Below are 15,045 nucleotides of genomic sequence, written 5' to 3'. Positions count from 1 at the left end.
AGTGTGGTGTAACTCAGGACATGGCCCCTCCATGACCTCAGAGAATGGGTGGCTGCCTGGCCAGCAACCATAAGGAGTGAGGAAAACAGTCTGTATCTAGAGTCTAAGCCTTCTCAAGGTCCATGTTTATCACAACCTAGTAGCATTTTCACACACTGTTGCTGCTCCCCCCACAACCCAATTAAATAGCACCAAGGATGGAGGTGGGGTGAGGTCTCTCTCGCATTGATCTGCCTCCATTGGTGCAGCCCCCTGTAATGTAAGTAATAAATGGCATGTCCACAGCATGCTCATATCTGCTGATCCTCTGGGTGTTTTTTAAAAAATATCATGAACACAAGTGCAGTGCAGCTCCCCACACTGGAGCTCCTGCATTACAGTTTCTGTCTCACATCAATCACATTGATAATTCTTCCCCTTTATTTCTTCCTCCCTTACCTTCTCTCTAGAATCAATAAAAGAAAAAATGTTTTAAAAAGAACACTTATAAATCATACACAATGCAGTAAAGACAGTCTCTTCAATAAATGGTGTTAGAAAAATTGGATATATGCAAAAAATGAAATTAGATGATTTCTTACACCATATACAATAATAAATTGAAAATGGATTAAAGGCTTAACCATAAGAGCAGAAAGCATAAAACCTCTAGAAGAAGAGATAGGTAGACTTTCTGATATTGCCCTTAGTAATATTTGTTTTTGGCTATGTCTCCACAGGCAAGGGAAACAAAAGAAAAAAAATCACAAATGGGACTACATCAAACTAAAAAGGCTTTGCACAGCAAAGGAAATAATTAATAAAATGGAAAGACAACCTACTGAATGAAAGAAGATATTCACCAATGATACATCTGATAAGGAGTTATTACCCCAAATCTGTAAAGAACTCATACAACTTAACAACAAAGAGACAAATAATCCTATTAAAAATGGACAGAAGATCTGAACAGATACTTCTTTGAAGAGGACAGATGGCAAATAGTTATATGAAGAGATGTTCAATGTCACTAATCATCGGAGAGGGGCAAATCAAAACCACAATGAGGTATCACTTCATACCTGTCAGACTGGCTATTATCAATAAATCAAATAACAAGTGTTGGCAAAGATGCAGAAAAAAGGGTATACTCAAGCACTGTTGGTGGGAATGTTGATTGATACAGCCTCGAGTTAAAGATTTTAACTTCTGTCATAGTTGATAGGCTTAAATGATTAATGCCTGTGGAAAGCTGTTATCCCAGGAACTGGAATGCAGGATTCCAGGAGGTGGACAAGCAATTTAACCTTTGTGCCCCAGGGGGTCTACAAACATCAGGGAGACAGCTTCTGAGCCACTATGTTCCAGGAGAAAATGCAGATAAAGAATTGTTGACCAATAGATAAAGAAATACTAGTGCAACTCTGATCCCACTAACCCTTTTTTCCCAAACACCTTACCCACACTTTCTTCTCCTTAGAAAAAGGTTGGCTTCAGATGAAATGTTAAGATGGTTTTTGATGGTACAAAATGCACTCTCTTCTCAGAATGCTGGCATCTGGATAAAGCACCCATAAAGATTCAATCCTTGTCTGTAACTTATTGGTTCTGATAGTGACAGGCAGCACAAACACTGACTTTTCCTGTTTCACAGCCACTATTACAAACAGTATGCAAAAAAAAAAAAAAAGCCCTGGTTGGTGTGGTTTAGCAGATTGAGCTTGAGCCTGCAAACCAAAGGGTCGAGGTTCAATTTCCAGCCAGGGCACAAGTCTGGGTTGCAGGCCAGGTCCCCAGTAGGGGGTGTGCGACAGGCAACCACACGTTGATGTTTCTCTCCTTCCTTTCTCCTCTCTCCTTCCATTCCCCTCTAAAAATAAATAAATAAAATCTTTTAAAAAACAGTATGCAGGTTTCTCAAAAATAAAAAACATACAACTTCCATATAACCCAGGCCCACTTCTGGGTATTTAGCCAAAGAAACCTAAAATACTAATTTGAAAGGATATATGTGTGTACACACACTCCTATGTTCATTATAGTGTTCTTTACAATGGACAAGATTTGAAAGTAGCCCAAGTGTCCATTGAAGATGAGTGGATAAAAAAGTTGTGGTAAATTTACACAATGGAATACTAATTGGTTTTAAAATTCTTACCTTTTGCAACAGCATGGATAGATCTAGAGGATATTATGCTAAGTGAAGTAAGTCAGAGAGACAAAGACAAATGCCATATTATTTTACTTATATGTGCAACCTACACAAACAAACAAACAAAACAGATACAAACTCATAGATACAGGAAACAAACTGATGGTTGCCAGATGGGAGGGGTATTGGAGGGGGGTTGAAAAAGGTAAAGGGATTAAGTAGTACAAATTGATAGTTACAAAGCAGTTACAGGGAGAATTGAAAGCCCAGATATAAAACTACATGCATATGGGTAAATCATTTTCAGCAAAGGAGCCAGAAACACACAATAGAGAAAAGAGAGTCTCTTCGATAAATGGTGCTGGGAAAATGGGAAAGCCTTGTGCAAAAGAATGAAACTAGATTACTGCTTGTCCCCATGTACAAACATTAATTCAAACTAGATGAAAAACTTAAATGTAACATCTGAAACAATACATTACATAGAAGAAACCATAGGTACTAAACTTACGTACCTTGGTTGTGAAGAACCTTTTATGAATTTGACCCCAAAGGCAAGGGAAGGCAAAAATAAATAAATGGGATTATATTAAACTAAAAAGCTTCTGCACAAAAAAAGAAACCAACAGCAAAACAAAGAGGCAACCAACTGAATGGGAGATAATATTTGCAAACAACAGCTTTGACAAAGGTTTGATATCCAAAATATATAAAGAACTTGCAAAACTCAACAGCAAACGAACAATTCAATTGTAAACCTCTCCTAAAAAGACATACAAACAGTGAACAGATATATGGAGAGAAGATATTTGGAAAGATGTTCAACCTCACTAGCTATTAGGGAGATGCAAATCAAAACTACTGAGTCCTGACTGGTGTGGCTCAGTGGATTGGGTGTCACCCTGCAAACCAAAAGGTCACTGGTTTGATTCCTGGTCAAGGCACATGCTTGGGTTGTGGGCCAGGTCTCTAGTTGGGGCTGTGTGAGAGGCAACTGCTTGCTTCTCTCACACACATCAATTTTTCTCTCCCTCCCTTACCCTCTCTCTAAATATAAATAAGTAAAATCTTTTAAAAAAACTACCATGAGATGGCTATTATTAACAAGACAAGTGATAAGTGCTGTAGAGATTATGGAGAAAGCCTCATTCACTGCTGGTGGGAATGTAGACTGGTACAGCCACTGTGGAAAACTTTCTGACAGTTCCTACACAAATTAAGAACAGAGTTACCATATGACCCAGTAATCTCTCTCCTGAGTATCTACCCAAAAAGCTCAAAAACATGTTATTTGCAAAGATATGTGCACCCCTATATTCACTGCAACATTATTCATGGTAGCCAAGACATGGATACAACCAAAGAGTTCTTTGATAGAAGATGGATACAGAAGATGTGGTGATATCATATATACAATGGAATACTGCTCAGCCATAAGAAAAGATGAAATACGGCCATTTGTGACAACACGGATGGACCTTGATAATATTATGCTAAGTGAAATAGATCAGTCAGAAAAAGCTAAGAACCATATGAGTTTACTCATATGTAGAATATAAAACTGAAACTCATGGATGCACACAGCAATGTGGTGGTTGCCCCAGGGAAGGGGAGGGTGGAGTGTGTGTGGAGGGGGCCTCATATATGGTGATGGAACATGGCTTGACTTTAGGTGGTAGACACATTGTGGAACATATAGATCTAGTACCACAGAAATGCACACTTGAAACTTATATGACCTAATTAAGCAATGTCACCCCAATAAGTGTAACTTTTTTTAGAAGAAAAAAGTTATAGGGATGCCAAGTACAGTATAAAAAATATAGTCGGTAATATTTTAATAACTATGTATGATGCCTGTGGGTACCAGTTATCAGGGGAATCACTTTGTAAATTATGTAAATGTCTAAACACTATGCTGTATACCTTAAACTAATATAGTACTGAGTGTCGACTGTAATTGAAAGCCATTTTTAAATTTAAAAAGAAATGAAAGACAAAAAAAGAGAATCCTCATGATTGCAAATAACATAGAAAAATACTTATAGCCATAATGTTAGATTAAAATAATAAGATGATAATTACTTTTGGATTCAAGATAAAAAACCTTTTTGGAAATAAATATAAATTTTAAATTATGGACATTTAAAAGTTTAAATTAAAAATTTAAAAATATTATACCTAAAATTTTAGGTGTATAAAAGCAGCAAGGTATATATATCTTTAAATGCTTTTATTTTTTGAGAAAGATAAAAAATGTATGTGGGGAATTAAGCAGGAAAGAGTGGGAACAATGTGTGTGTGAGAGAGATAAAGAAAGAGAAAAATGGACACACTTCTGGCCAAGATGGAGGCACAGGTGGAAAAATTGTGCCTCCTTGCACAACCAAGTTTAAAGACAACAAAGTTTTAGTAACAAAACGCAACCAAAACACAGAAAATTGAACTGTACGGAAGTCTGACAACAATGAACCATTCATCTAGACCAGTAAGAGGGGCGGAGTCAGCAGCTGGCAGAGCGGGGTTGCGCAGGAAAAAGCTGTCTGACCAACTCAGGAGCCCAGCGGATCCCAGGCGTGGGGTGGTAACAGGTAGATCCAGTGGGGGCGCAAGGCAGCTGGCTGACCGCAGTTACACATTCACACTCAGATAAACCAGGAGAAGGAGTGAGCAGAGAGACAGACCACACAGGCTAGGGCCCCAGCAACAGGAATTAAAGCCTAAAATCACCAATTGGAAAAACTTTTGGGGTTGAGGTGCTGGGAGAAGCTCCCAGGCTCACAGAGAGTTTGTTGGAGAGACCCACAGGGTCCTGGAGGGTGCACAGGCTCACACACCTGGGAGCCAGCATCCAGGGGCCCGGTTTGCTTGCAGGAAGCAGCAGAAGGGACTGAAATCTGAAAGAGAGCAGAACAAACGCCATCGCCCCTCTCTGACACCACCCCCACATACAGCATCACAACCCAGCAACTGGATCGCCCCACCCAGGTGAACACCTAAGGCTCCGCCCCTCATACGAAACTGGTGCGAGCAGACCAAAACATGATGGCTCAAGCAGAACAGCTCGAAGCTACAGAGCCAATACTTCTAAGCAAACAAGAGATAGCCAACCTATCAGATGCATAGTTCAGAACACTGGTGATCAGGATGCTCACAGAACTGGTTGACTTTAGTCACAAATTAGAGGAACAAATGAAGGCTAAACTAATTGAAATGAAGGGGAATGCACAGGAAACCAATAGTGATGAAAAGGAAACTGGGACTCAAATCAAGGGAGTGGACCAGAAAGAAGAAAAATATGACCAAACAGAAAGGATGAAGAAACAAGAATTCAAAAAAAATGAGGAGGCTTAGGAACCTCCAGGACATCTTTAATCATTCCAACATCGAATTATAGGGATACCAGAAGGGGAAGAGGAAAAGTGACAAGTGGAAAACTTATTTGAACAAATAATAAAGAAGAACATCCCCAATGTGGCAAAGGAAATAGACTTCCAGGAAGTCCAGGAAGCTCAGAGAGTCCCAAAGAAGGTGGACCCAAGGAGAAACACACTAAGGCACAAGAGAACTGCATTAGCCAAGATTCAAATGAAGGAGAGAATCCTAGAAGCAAGACATAAGGGGACAGTCACCTACAAAGGAGTTCCCATCAGACTGTCAGCTGATTTCTCAAAAGAGACCTTACAGGCAAGAAGGGGCTGGAAAGAAGTATTCCAAGTCATGAAATCCAAAGACCTACATCCAAGATTGCTCTATCCAGCAAAGCTTTCATTTAGAATGGAAGGGCAGATAAAGTACTTCCCAGATAAGGTCAAGTTCAAGCAGTTCATCATCACCAAGGCCTTATTTAATGAAATGTTAAAGGGACTTATCTAAGAAAAAGGAGTTGAAAAATTTGAACAGTGAAAGGACAGCAAACTCAGTTATTAACAACCACACCTAAAACAAAAGCAAACTAAAAGGACAGCTAGATCAGGAGTGGAACCATAGAAATGAAGATCTCAAGGAGGGTTAGCAACAGGGGAGTGGGAGGAGGAGAAGGGGGAGAAGATACAGAAAATAAGTAGCATAGACAGTAGATAGAAAATAGATGGGGGGGCAAGAATAGTATGGGAAATATAGAATCTAAAGAACTTGAGACACATGGTCATAAACTAAAGGGGGAAAATGGTGGGGGAGGGGTGTGCAGGATGGAGGGGAATGAGGGGGGGAATGGGACAACTGTAATGGCATAATCAATAAAATAGATTAAAAAGAAAAAAAAAGCCTGTAAAAAAATAAAGAGAAAAAGAGACAGAGGATGAAGAACCAGCATGGGAAAGACAGAAAATCAGATTTAGGAGAAAGAATAAGTTATAGGTACCAAGTTTGGGCACTAGACTTCTAAATGGAACTACAACTACATTAAGGGATTGTCTGGTTAAATAAGAATCAACAAAGAATAAGGGAGAAAATAGTAGAAGGGAAAAGCTTACGTAAGCTTACTTGGGTAAAATAAGATTCCACAAAGAGACCTGCAGGAAGGAAGGATGAGAGAGGACAGGGATTGGAATAGGTGGTGCGTGGGCGTGAGGGAGGACATCAAAAGAGAAGGTGCACCCACACAGCTCAGAATGCATCAAGAGAAAAGCAAACCCCAGAGAAAACTGCACAGAGTTAAGAAAAGTACAAATATGTAAAGGTTAGGAAAGCAAAGCACTAAGTCCCTAGGGAGCTGTCCCAGAGGGGCTGAGCGACAAAGGAGAACAAGGGTGCGTCCAGAGCCCTGGGGAAGAGGAATATTAATCTTGTCATCTAGACTGTGTGCTCTGGGAATGTTTGATAATGCCTCATACTCATCCTGTATCTTACTTAAAAGTGCACTACAGGGAACAAAATCCCCAAATTGAGGGTGAGTGTGTATGTGTGCATGTATGTAATTTTTTATTGTATGCTTTATTATTCATGTTGTTTTTCTTCTTGCATGTTTCACTTACAATGAATGGTAAGAAAGTGAAGACCATCACCACTACCATCATCACCATCATCATCATCACGAGGATAACACAATAGTGAAGATAATAGCTATTACATGCCACTATGCTGTTTTACTTCATATAGTACTTCAATCAATCCTGAAAAAAAAGTTCAATACCTTAGGCCAAACATCAAAATTAATTCCTGCTGTATTAAAGAATAGAATAAAAAATTAAAATAACAAGAATAAAATATAGGTGAATAATTATACTAAAAATAACGTAAATTGTCCATCAGTAGGGAGTGGCTAAACAAATGATGCCATATGCACAATAAAGTATCATGAAGTCACTACAATCTATGAGGTAAATCAAAGTTTATTGACCTGGAAGCATGATTGTGCTGAACCTGTAAGCAAAATGCAGGATACTGAAGACATGTGTAGTGTATACAGTGAAGTCTGAAAGGATATGTACCAAACTGAAACCGTCTAGGTCACCTCTATGGGTATGGAAATGGAGGGGCCAGAGGAACTGGAAGCACTTTTACTTCTTAGAGTGGCAGAGCTATGAATTATTTCAATTATTTGTGTTCAATATTTTCCAAAGAAAAAAAATTTAACAAACTTTTATGTGGCAGACTCTGGCCGGCAGAGTCTGTGTGTTATGGCTGAAGACGAAAACAAATGTAGACTACAGCAGTCCTGTGGGGGAAAGAGACTGTACAGTACTCTCTCAAGGTGACAGTCCTATGGCCGCTCCTCTCAAGGGGAGAGCGCCCCAACCCTTGCCTGGATAGGCTTTTATTGTTTTTCTTGGGTCCTACATCAAGGAAGGATTTATAATCTATTACATAGAATGTTATTGTCTACATTTTAGGTACAATCAAGGCAAGGAAAATAACAAATGCAGAAGGGAAAGGTGGCAAGCTGATTAGCTCCGTCCTTGGGAAAATTTACACAGGCTTTGGAAACTACCTTGAAGGTAGGCAATAAACATCTACTGTTGCAGACCAGGGTGAGTGAGTTCTATCAAGAGCAAGCCATAATAGTTGGGATGCATTTTCTAGGCCTGATTCCCAGGGGAAAACCGGTTTGAGGGTCTGGCTCTTGCCCACCACCTCGCTCCTGTTAGCTTTTGATATAGGGCTGAGTCACAATCGCCAAATTCAAACAAACCGGTTCCCTACAGTTTTAAAGTGAAAAAAGTATATAATAGGGTTAAAGAAGGTCTTCTAAGCATAATACTAAAGACAAAAACTAGACAAGAAATTATTTAAAATGTGAAACTTACAACAAATGACAAACTTATAAAAAGTATTTGCGACATAGATTGTGATAAATACTGTGGACCAGCTCACTCAACCTCCATTCCTCCATCCTTGTGTCTGTAGAGTGTGTGAAGCTTAAAACTGCATTTCTGTAATTACCCTGCAGCTCGGATTCTGGACATAAACTAGGTTCTGCTAATCAGAGCCCATCTTTCTGCTTCTGTTGCTATTAGCAACTACCCTGCTTCTGCTTCTTTTGTCTATATTCAATTTTCATATCCTCAGCCAGATACAGCAAAACCTTTACTGTATACACTCATGAATGTCTGTATGTGAGCACATGTGAAAGCTCTTCCGATCAACCTACAGCCCTCCTGAAATGTCAGTAGGAGACGCCGGTGTGAGAAGGAAGCCAGGTAGTTGTACAGGGGTGGGCAAAAGTAGGTTTACAGTTGCATGCAACATTCTTTTGAGATGATAAAATTATTGTACTAATCATAACCTGCATGTCATTTTCCAGATGAACAACTGTAAACCTACTTTTGTGATTTGAATGTTTTCAAATGGAACAATGACAGTTGTTGAGTGATTGTTTCTGCTGAAACTGAATAAATGGACTGTCAGCAGCATTAAGAGTTAAAGTGGCACTGGGTCTAAGGTACACTAATGTCTACAGGCAGAAAAAATGTATCTATGCATACACGGTGGGGATGGTACTGGTCATCTACTAGAACATCAGATCACATATATTTGGGCAACTACCTCCAAATATGTCCAATTTACTTTCAACACTAAAGAATGAACACTAACAAAACTGATTTAAATAAACCCCTCCATTTCAGCAACTCTAGAGAGGTTGTGGACAAAAGACCAGTTTACATAGTAACACCTACTAAATAAGGTGTAGTCTATGAACATACTAAAAGTATAAACAGGTAATGTATAAGATTTATCCTCAGTACAATGGGCAAATAATACTGGATTTACTCAAGCACTTGAAAGAATGTGTTGTATATAGTTTTAGGTACTTATCGTGAAATATTTAAACCTAAAAAAAAATCTAAACATTATTATTAAAATTTCCCACAAAGATTTCAGCTCAGCGGTCTGGTTACACAGGCTACGTTCGGTCCGTTTCACAAGGTGCTCAGCTCCATGCTGCAGTGCAGAATGGCTGTTAGTCAGGTGAAGTCAGGTCCCAGGTACATACTCTCAAACTACTTTCAGGTTCTGAGGAAGAGTCACCCTTTAAGACTACAGACACAATCTACTTGCTGCCGCCACATGGAGTGTGGAACTTGAATGCACCAGGGTGGTCATGCAGTGTAACTCCTGATCCACAGCACAGAACTAAAGGGACTGGAATAATCTTCAGCCAGCGGTGGCTGCCCTAAATTGTTTTAGTCAGCTCTCCCTTCTGCTTAACTATTTGAGGAAGGCTACTCTGCAGTTTTATATAACATCTATCTTCATTCTTTAAGTACAACAATTTTCCTCCAGTTAAAATAAAAACTGAATTATGCTTTGTAACAAACACCTCATCTTCCTCAAAGAGAATGCATGGCTGTTTGTGTTCCTCATCCACGTTTTTAAACATTGACAGTTTTAAGTAAAGACAAGATACAGGTTAGTTTTCAGTTTTATTAAAGTTGTGTTTTCCCAAGGAATATATTACACTTAATGTTCAATACCATAAATAGATTAGTTTTTAAATCTTCTATTTTACTATTAAAAATGTAAACATAAAAGACAATAATTAACCACTCTATCCAACCCTCACTAAATGTATCTCTCTCTCTCTCTCTCTCTCTCACACACACACACACACACACACACACACACACACACACACACACACACAGTCATCCTTCAGGTAAGTTCTTTCTTCAGAATGAGCAGCACAGACTTTATTAAAATGTGAGTCCCCTGGGCGGTAAGGACCCGGCACGAATGGCTGGGGCCCATTATAAAACAGGCCCGTGGGGCTGTGACTGAAGTCTGCCTCCACCTGCCATGACTGCTCAAAGGCCCTGAGAGCCAGGCTCCTCTCTCTCCATTCAGCTCCCAAGGACATGGGCACTGCTAAGGCATGAAGCACACGACACTGTGATGACCGTGACATGGAAGCCAGCACACTCCAAGAAGAGGTGGACCGGAGCCAGCAGTGACCTGGCAATTCTGGATGAGTACAGTCATAGAACACTAGAGCTGGAAAGATTCTGACAAAGCATCTGGTCATTTTACAGATGGTTTCAATCAGTGAGTCTTCTAATATTAAAGAGAATATCGATACTCAATTTTATAGAATATTCTAGTACACTTATTTATATATCTTCCTAAAACTATTTAAACTTAATTTATGTTTCATATTCAAGTATTGATAAAATCTTAAGCCAACTTATTAGACTGAAACTAATTTTAAGCATAATTTATAACATTTTTAGAGTGTCTATTTGGTCTTAACAAAAATAACTATCCTTAAGAAATAAGTAAAGGACAAGGACATTTTTCAGGAGAATATTGGAGGGATTTACATGGGAACCTCCTAACTGCTTGCCAGTTTCTTTAAAGCTGTCAGCTCAAGTCTACTGACATGGCTTTTGCTTCCTTCCGGTAAATTCTGTTCTTGAAAACCTGAGAGACAAAGTCACTTGATACAATTGGGACCTTAACACTATCAAAATAAACCTAAGTCTGAACTGAAAACTGAGGTAGTCAGTTTTTATAAGCACTTGACACTTCTGAGTCAGAAAGGGACTCTAACCTCCTATTCCCAAACCAGCTACTCCCCACTGCCCTCCCCTGCCCACCTCCCTTCTCCCACAGCTGCAGCCTGCCCAGTCTCTTTCTCAGTGAACTGGTTTTGCTAACATGAAGGGCATAACCTGCCACAGAATACTAACAGTTATGCCATTTTTAATTCTTCAATTCAAAACTGAACTCTAGCCCACTATTTCTGCATTGAAATCTCAGATTTTAAGCCTTTTTTAGAATAATGTCCTAATCTAAGTGACTAAAATGTGCCTCTTATAATTTCTTACAAGTCTTCACTGAGTAAACTATGAAAATCAGTGATAAGCAATCACTTTTAAGACTTGAAGACAAAGGAAGACAGCAGCACATTTAGTTACCCTCAGAAATTCAAGATTTGTTAACATATATTTTATCAAGTTTCATATTTGTGCAGAGAAAACACTGGGCTTCCAGATTCCAAGCTTAATAAATATATATAGAAAAAATGTCATCTATAATATTTTCTCCAGAAAGTCATTAGTGCAAATATAATTGTATCAATAAAAAATAAAGTAAAAATATATTTCAAGTATAAAAAGCACCATGCTCAGAAACAATACTACCTAAATGGCATTACTGCACAACAGTCAAAAATATAATCAAACCTATCATTGTAAATCTCAAATGTATCCTTAATCCACAGTACTTTTGGTGAAATTCTTTATACAACTTTGCAGGATGATTCATAATTACAATAGGCATACAAGTCTAGATTTCTATAATTTTCTTTAAAAATATACTCTATACTCTTCTCAGACCTTGCTCAATTTAAGGTACACATGACACGGGCAGGGAATAGAGCACTGACCCAACACCTTCGACCCTTAGCCTCTCTTTAGCTGAAGGTGGATATGCTACAGACCCTCAGCTTTTCACAATGATAAATACCTTAAATTCAAAACTGCATGCTTAAATACATAGTTAAAATATATGCATTAAAACAGGCAACTTTCCTTTATACTGGGGTTGCTGTTTGACCCCAGTGCCAGTCAGCTGGAAGTACTCCTTAGTAATTATGCTACTTGCTTGTTTGCACAATTTCATATATAGAGTGCTCGATAACTATCTGATGAATTAAAGGGCTAACCAATGAATGAATGAATGAATGAATGAATGCTTGTCTAAGGGATGTGTTTATGATGCTACAGGACTTACCACCTTTAGAGAAAAACTGGGCATCATTCATCATTAAAGAATTTAATTAGTAAAGTGGGGTTGGTGAGATCCAGAGCAGAAGTGCTTCTGTGGACCAGAATCTACACGGTAACAGAAGTGTCAAAAGCAGGAGGTCACGAGGACATCACCTCCTTTGAAAGCAAACGCTATCTTTCAACTTCTGAGAATTAAGCCACGTGTTATATGGGAAAGGGGACGCTACTGGATAGGCTGTGCATCAAACCCACACTTTGCTATTGGTAAACGATGCAGACGATCTTGTTTTGACTTATTTTTCTTCTTACATATAAAATAATTTTCAGACAGAAGTTCTTCTGAAACAATTCCTAAGCCCATGTGAAGACAAATGCATATTTGTCTATACCAGAATTTCTTTTCTATTTCTGTAGAATTATAGTTGTCATAACTATTATCTGAAAAGTATATTTATGTTTTCTTCTGTTTGCATGTCTTCAATGTCTTCTACAGGGCACATTACTTTTCTTTCTCTGCTTCTACAGCTTTTCAAGTCATTATTTAGACAAATGGAGAAGACCACAGGAAACTGAGCTATGAAGATCAATGAGTAAGAGATACAGCTGGAAGAGGGCTACCAATACATAATGATTCAGTAGTGAACTGAACCACATAGCTAGTTTTAAAAAGGCAAGTACGGCTAAATCATAAGATTTAGTAAAACATAATTCAAAAAAGAATTTTAGAACAATGAAAATAATGATTTAAGTGTACCAGATATAGCCGTTATTTCAAAACAGGTGTAACAGTGATGTAGAAACCTCAATTGAATTATTTTCTCTAAGTCAAAGGACAATTTATACCTCTGGAGACAGGATCAACAACTTATAATCTTGCTATTCTTTAAATTATTGCAGTATTGATGAACTTTCTCATCATTTTAGGTTAATGAGAATGCTGAGGTATATACTCTGAAAATTTCACCAATATCCCATTTTCAAAAGAAAATTTCAGGAAGGTTATGTATCCTGAAAAATAAGAGACTTGATGACTTGGAATTCCTTCCGCTTCTCCCGCCGAGGCTGTTGGGATGCTGATGGAGAGTGAGTGCTGTAAAGCTCCGCTTCAAGTCTGATTGTGGTCAACACCTCAAGCCAAAGTCAGGAATGCCACTTCTCCCATCTGCATAGGCTGACACTTGCCCAGATTTTGTGCTTTGTTCAGAGGAACACGACACAAAGGAATGCCTTGAGAATTCTCTTTTCCATTCCTAGTGCCACACACACAGAAGGAATCCAGCCAGCAGAGGAAATAGATTGCCTAGCAGAAGCCAGAAGGTGACCACCAGGCTAGAGGAACGGGAACAGAGATCTAGGGTTGAAAACAAAAAATTGACTTTCTATAGACATTTTGGGAATACATCATATCAATTAAATAGTGACAGGTGAATACAGATGATTATTAAAAGGTGAACAAGGATGGACCACCTTGGAGAACAGAATCAATGACTTCCTAAAGCCCAGATATGTAAAGTCATTTTTGGAAAAAGAACAAAATGTTTATGCTGAAAGAAAAGATGTACCCACCTTATCAAGGTTAAAAAATAGCACCCAAGAAAAGGAATAAGTGTCTTTGGCTAGTATCCCAGCAAAACTAAAGATGCTACACAGGGCCCTGGGGGGATGGCTCAGTTGGTTGGAGCGTCATCCCTACACCAAAAGGTCATGGGTTGGATTCCCCATCAGAGCACATACCTAGGTTGTGGATTCAATCCCAGGTGGGGGCACATATAGGAGGCAACTGATTGATACTTCTCTCTCACATCAATGTCTCTCTCTCTCTATCCCCCACCCTTCCTTCTCTCTCTCTAAAATCAGTAAGAACATGTCCTTGGGTGAGGATTAGAAAAAAGATGCTACACAGGAAAATAAATTAGTATCTTGGCTATTCTGACATGGGAAGCAGAACTCTCTTCTGTTCCTCCTTGTCCCTTTTTTGATGGTAATCAAAATTTACCATCCCAAATCATTTTGAGACAAGTGTTGAAATAAACTGTTAGTTCCAAGATGGTGCCACACCAGCAAACTGAAATTTAGATAAAATCCATGTGCTTGACCAGAAACAGAATATGTCAGCCAATTACCAACCAACAAGACAACTCAGGGTTCTATACTTACTTCCTTGTTCCTTTATCTTTCAAAATAAGGTCAGATACACAACCCTGGCCAATCAACCTAAGCCAAGTGTTTCTTCCTTGTTTCCTGCTTGCAGCCCTTTTCCCTTATTTTGCAGTTTTCTGGATTCTCAAGAGTGAAGACTGCCCCCTTCATGAAGTGTGAAATAAAATCTGCTTAGATAAACTAGATTGTTCTCTTTGATAATTTTAACACAGGGAAATGCTATTATCAGTTATACCAGGACAAAAGGCACACGGACTATCCCAGACGAACCAAGGCATATAATCCCTGAGCTCTAAATAACTACCCATCTATCCACATCCAGGCTTAATCTGGAAATAGTAAAAGATTCTAAGGGCTCTGGGCACTAGTATATTTTAACCTAGCCATGAGCTCTCTCACAGCTAAACCTATTTTCCAAAACAATTCTCAGAATGGAAAACGTTTTTATAGCAGCCAAGAGTCCAGGTCAACCTGACTTTATCTTAGGGTGAGCTGTGCTTTCTAATACTTTGACCAATAAAGAACCAACAAAACTTCGAGTCTGACTTGCTTAAAAGGTAAGGAAAATAGGACTGGTCTTCAGCT

The 15,045-nt window shown here is 38.8% G+C and overlaps 1 protein-coding gene across 1 annotated transcript in view; it reads right to left on the bottom strand.

Annotated features, from left to right (window-relative positions):
* Positions 1-10,015: 10,015 nt before the first annotated feature.
* Positions 10,016-15,045, bottom strand: part of LMLN (leishmanolysin like peptidase) — a 78,036-nt gene continuing 73,006 nt past the window's right edge. The window contains exon 17 of the mRNA XM_037131965.2: positions 10,016-13,651. Within this exon, the coding sequence (XP_036987860.2) occupies positions 13,551-13,651 (101 nt within the window). The 3' untranslated portion in view covers positions 10,016-13,550. The remainder of the gene's footprint in view (positions 13,652-15,045) is intronic.

The sequence above is a fragment of the Artibeus jamaicensis genome, unplaced genomic scaffold, assembly GCF_021234435.1.
Source record: "Artibeus jamaicensis isolate MK-2021 breed Jamaican fruit bat unplaced genomic scaffold, CSHL_Jam_final contig_793, whole genome shotgun sequence".
Lineage (NCBI taxonomy): Eukaryota > Metazoa > Chordata > Mammalia > Chiroptera > Phyllostomidae > Artibeus > Artibeus jamaicensis.
The sequence above is the reverse complement of the archived record's forward strand: the minus strand, read 5'-3'. Positions and strand labels throughout refer to the sequence as shown.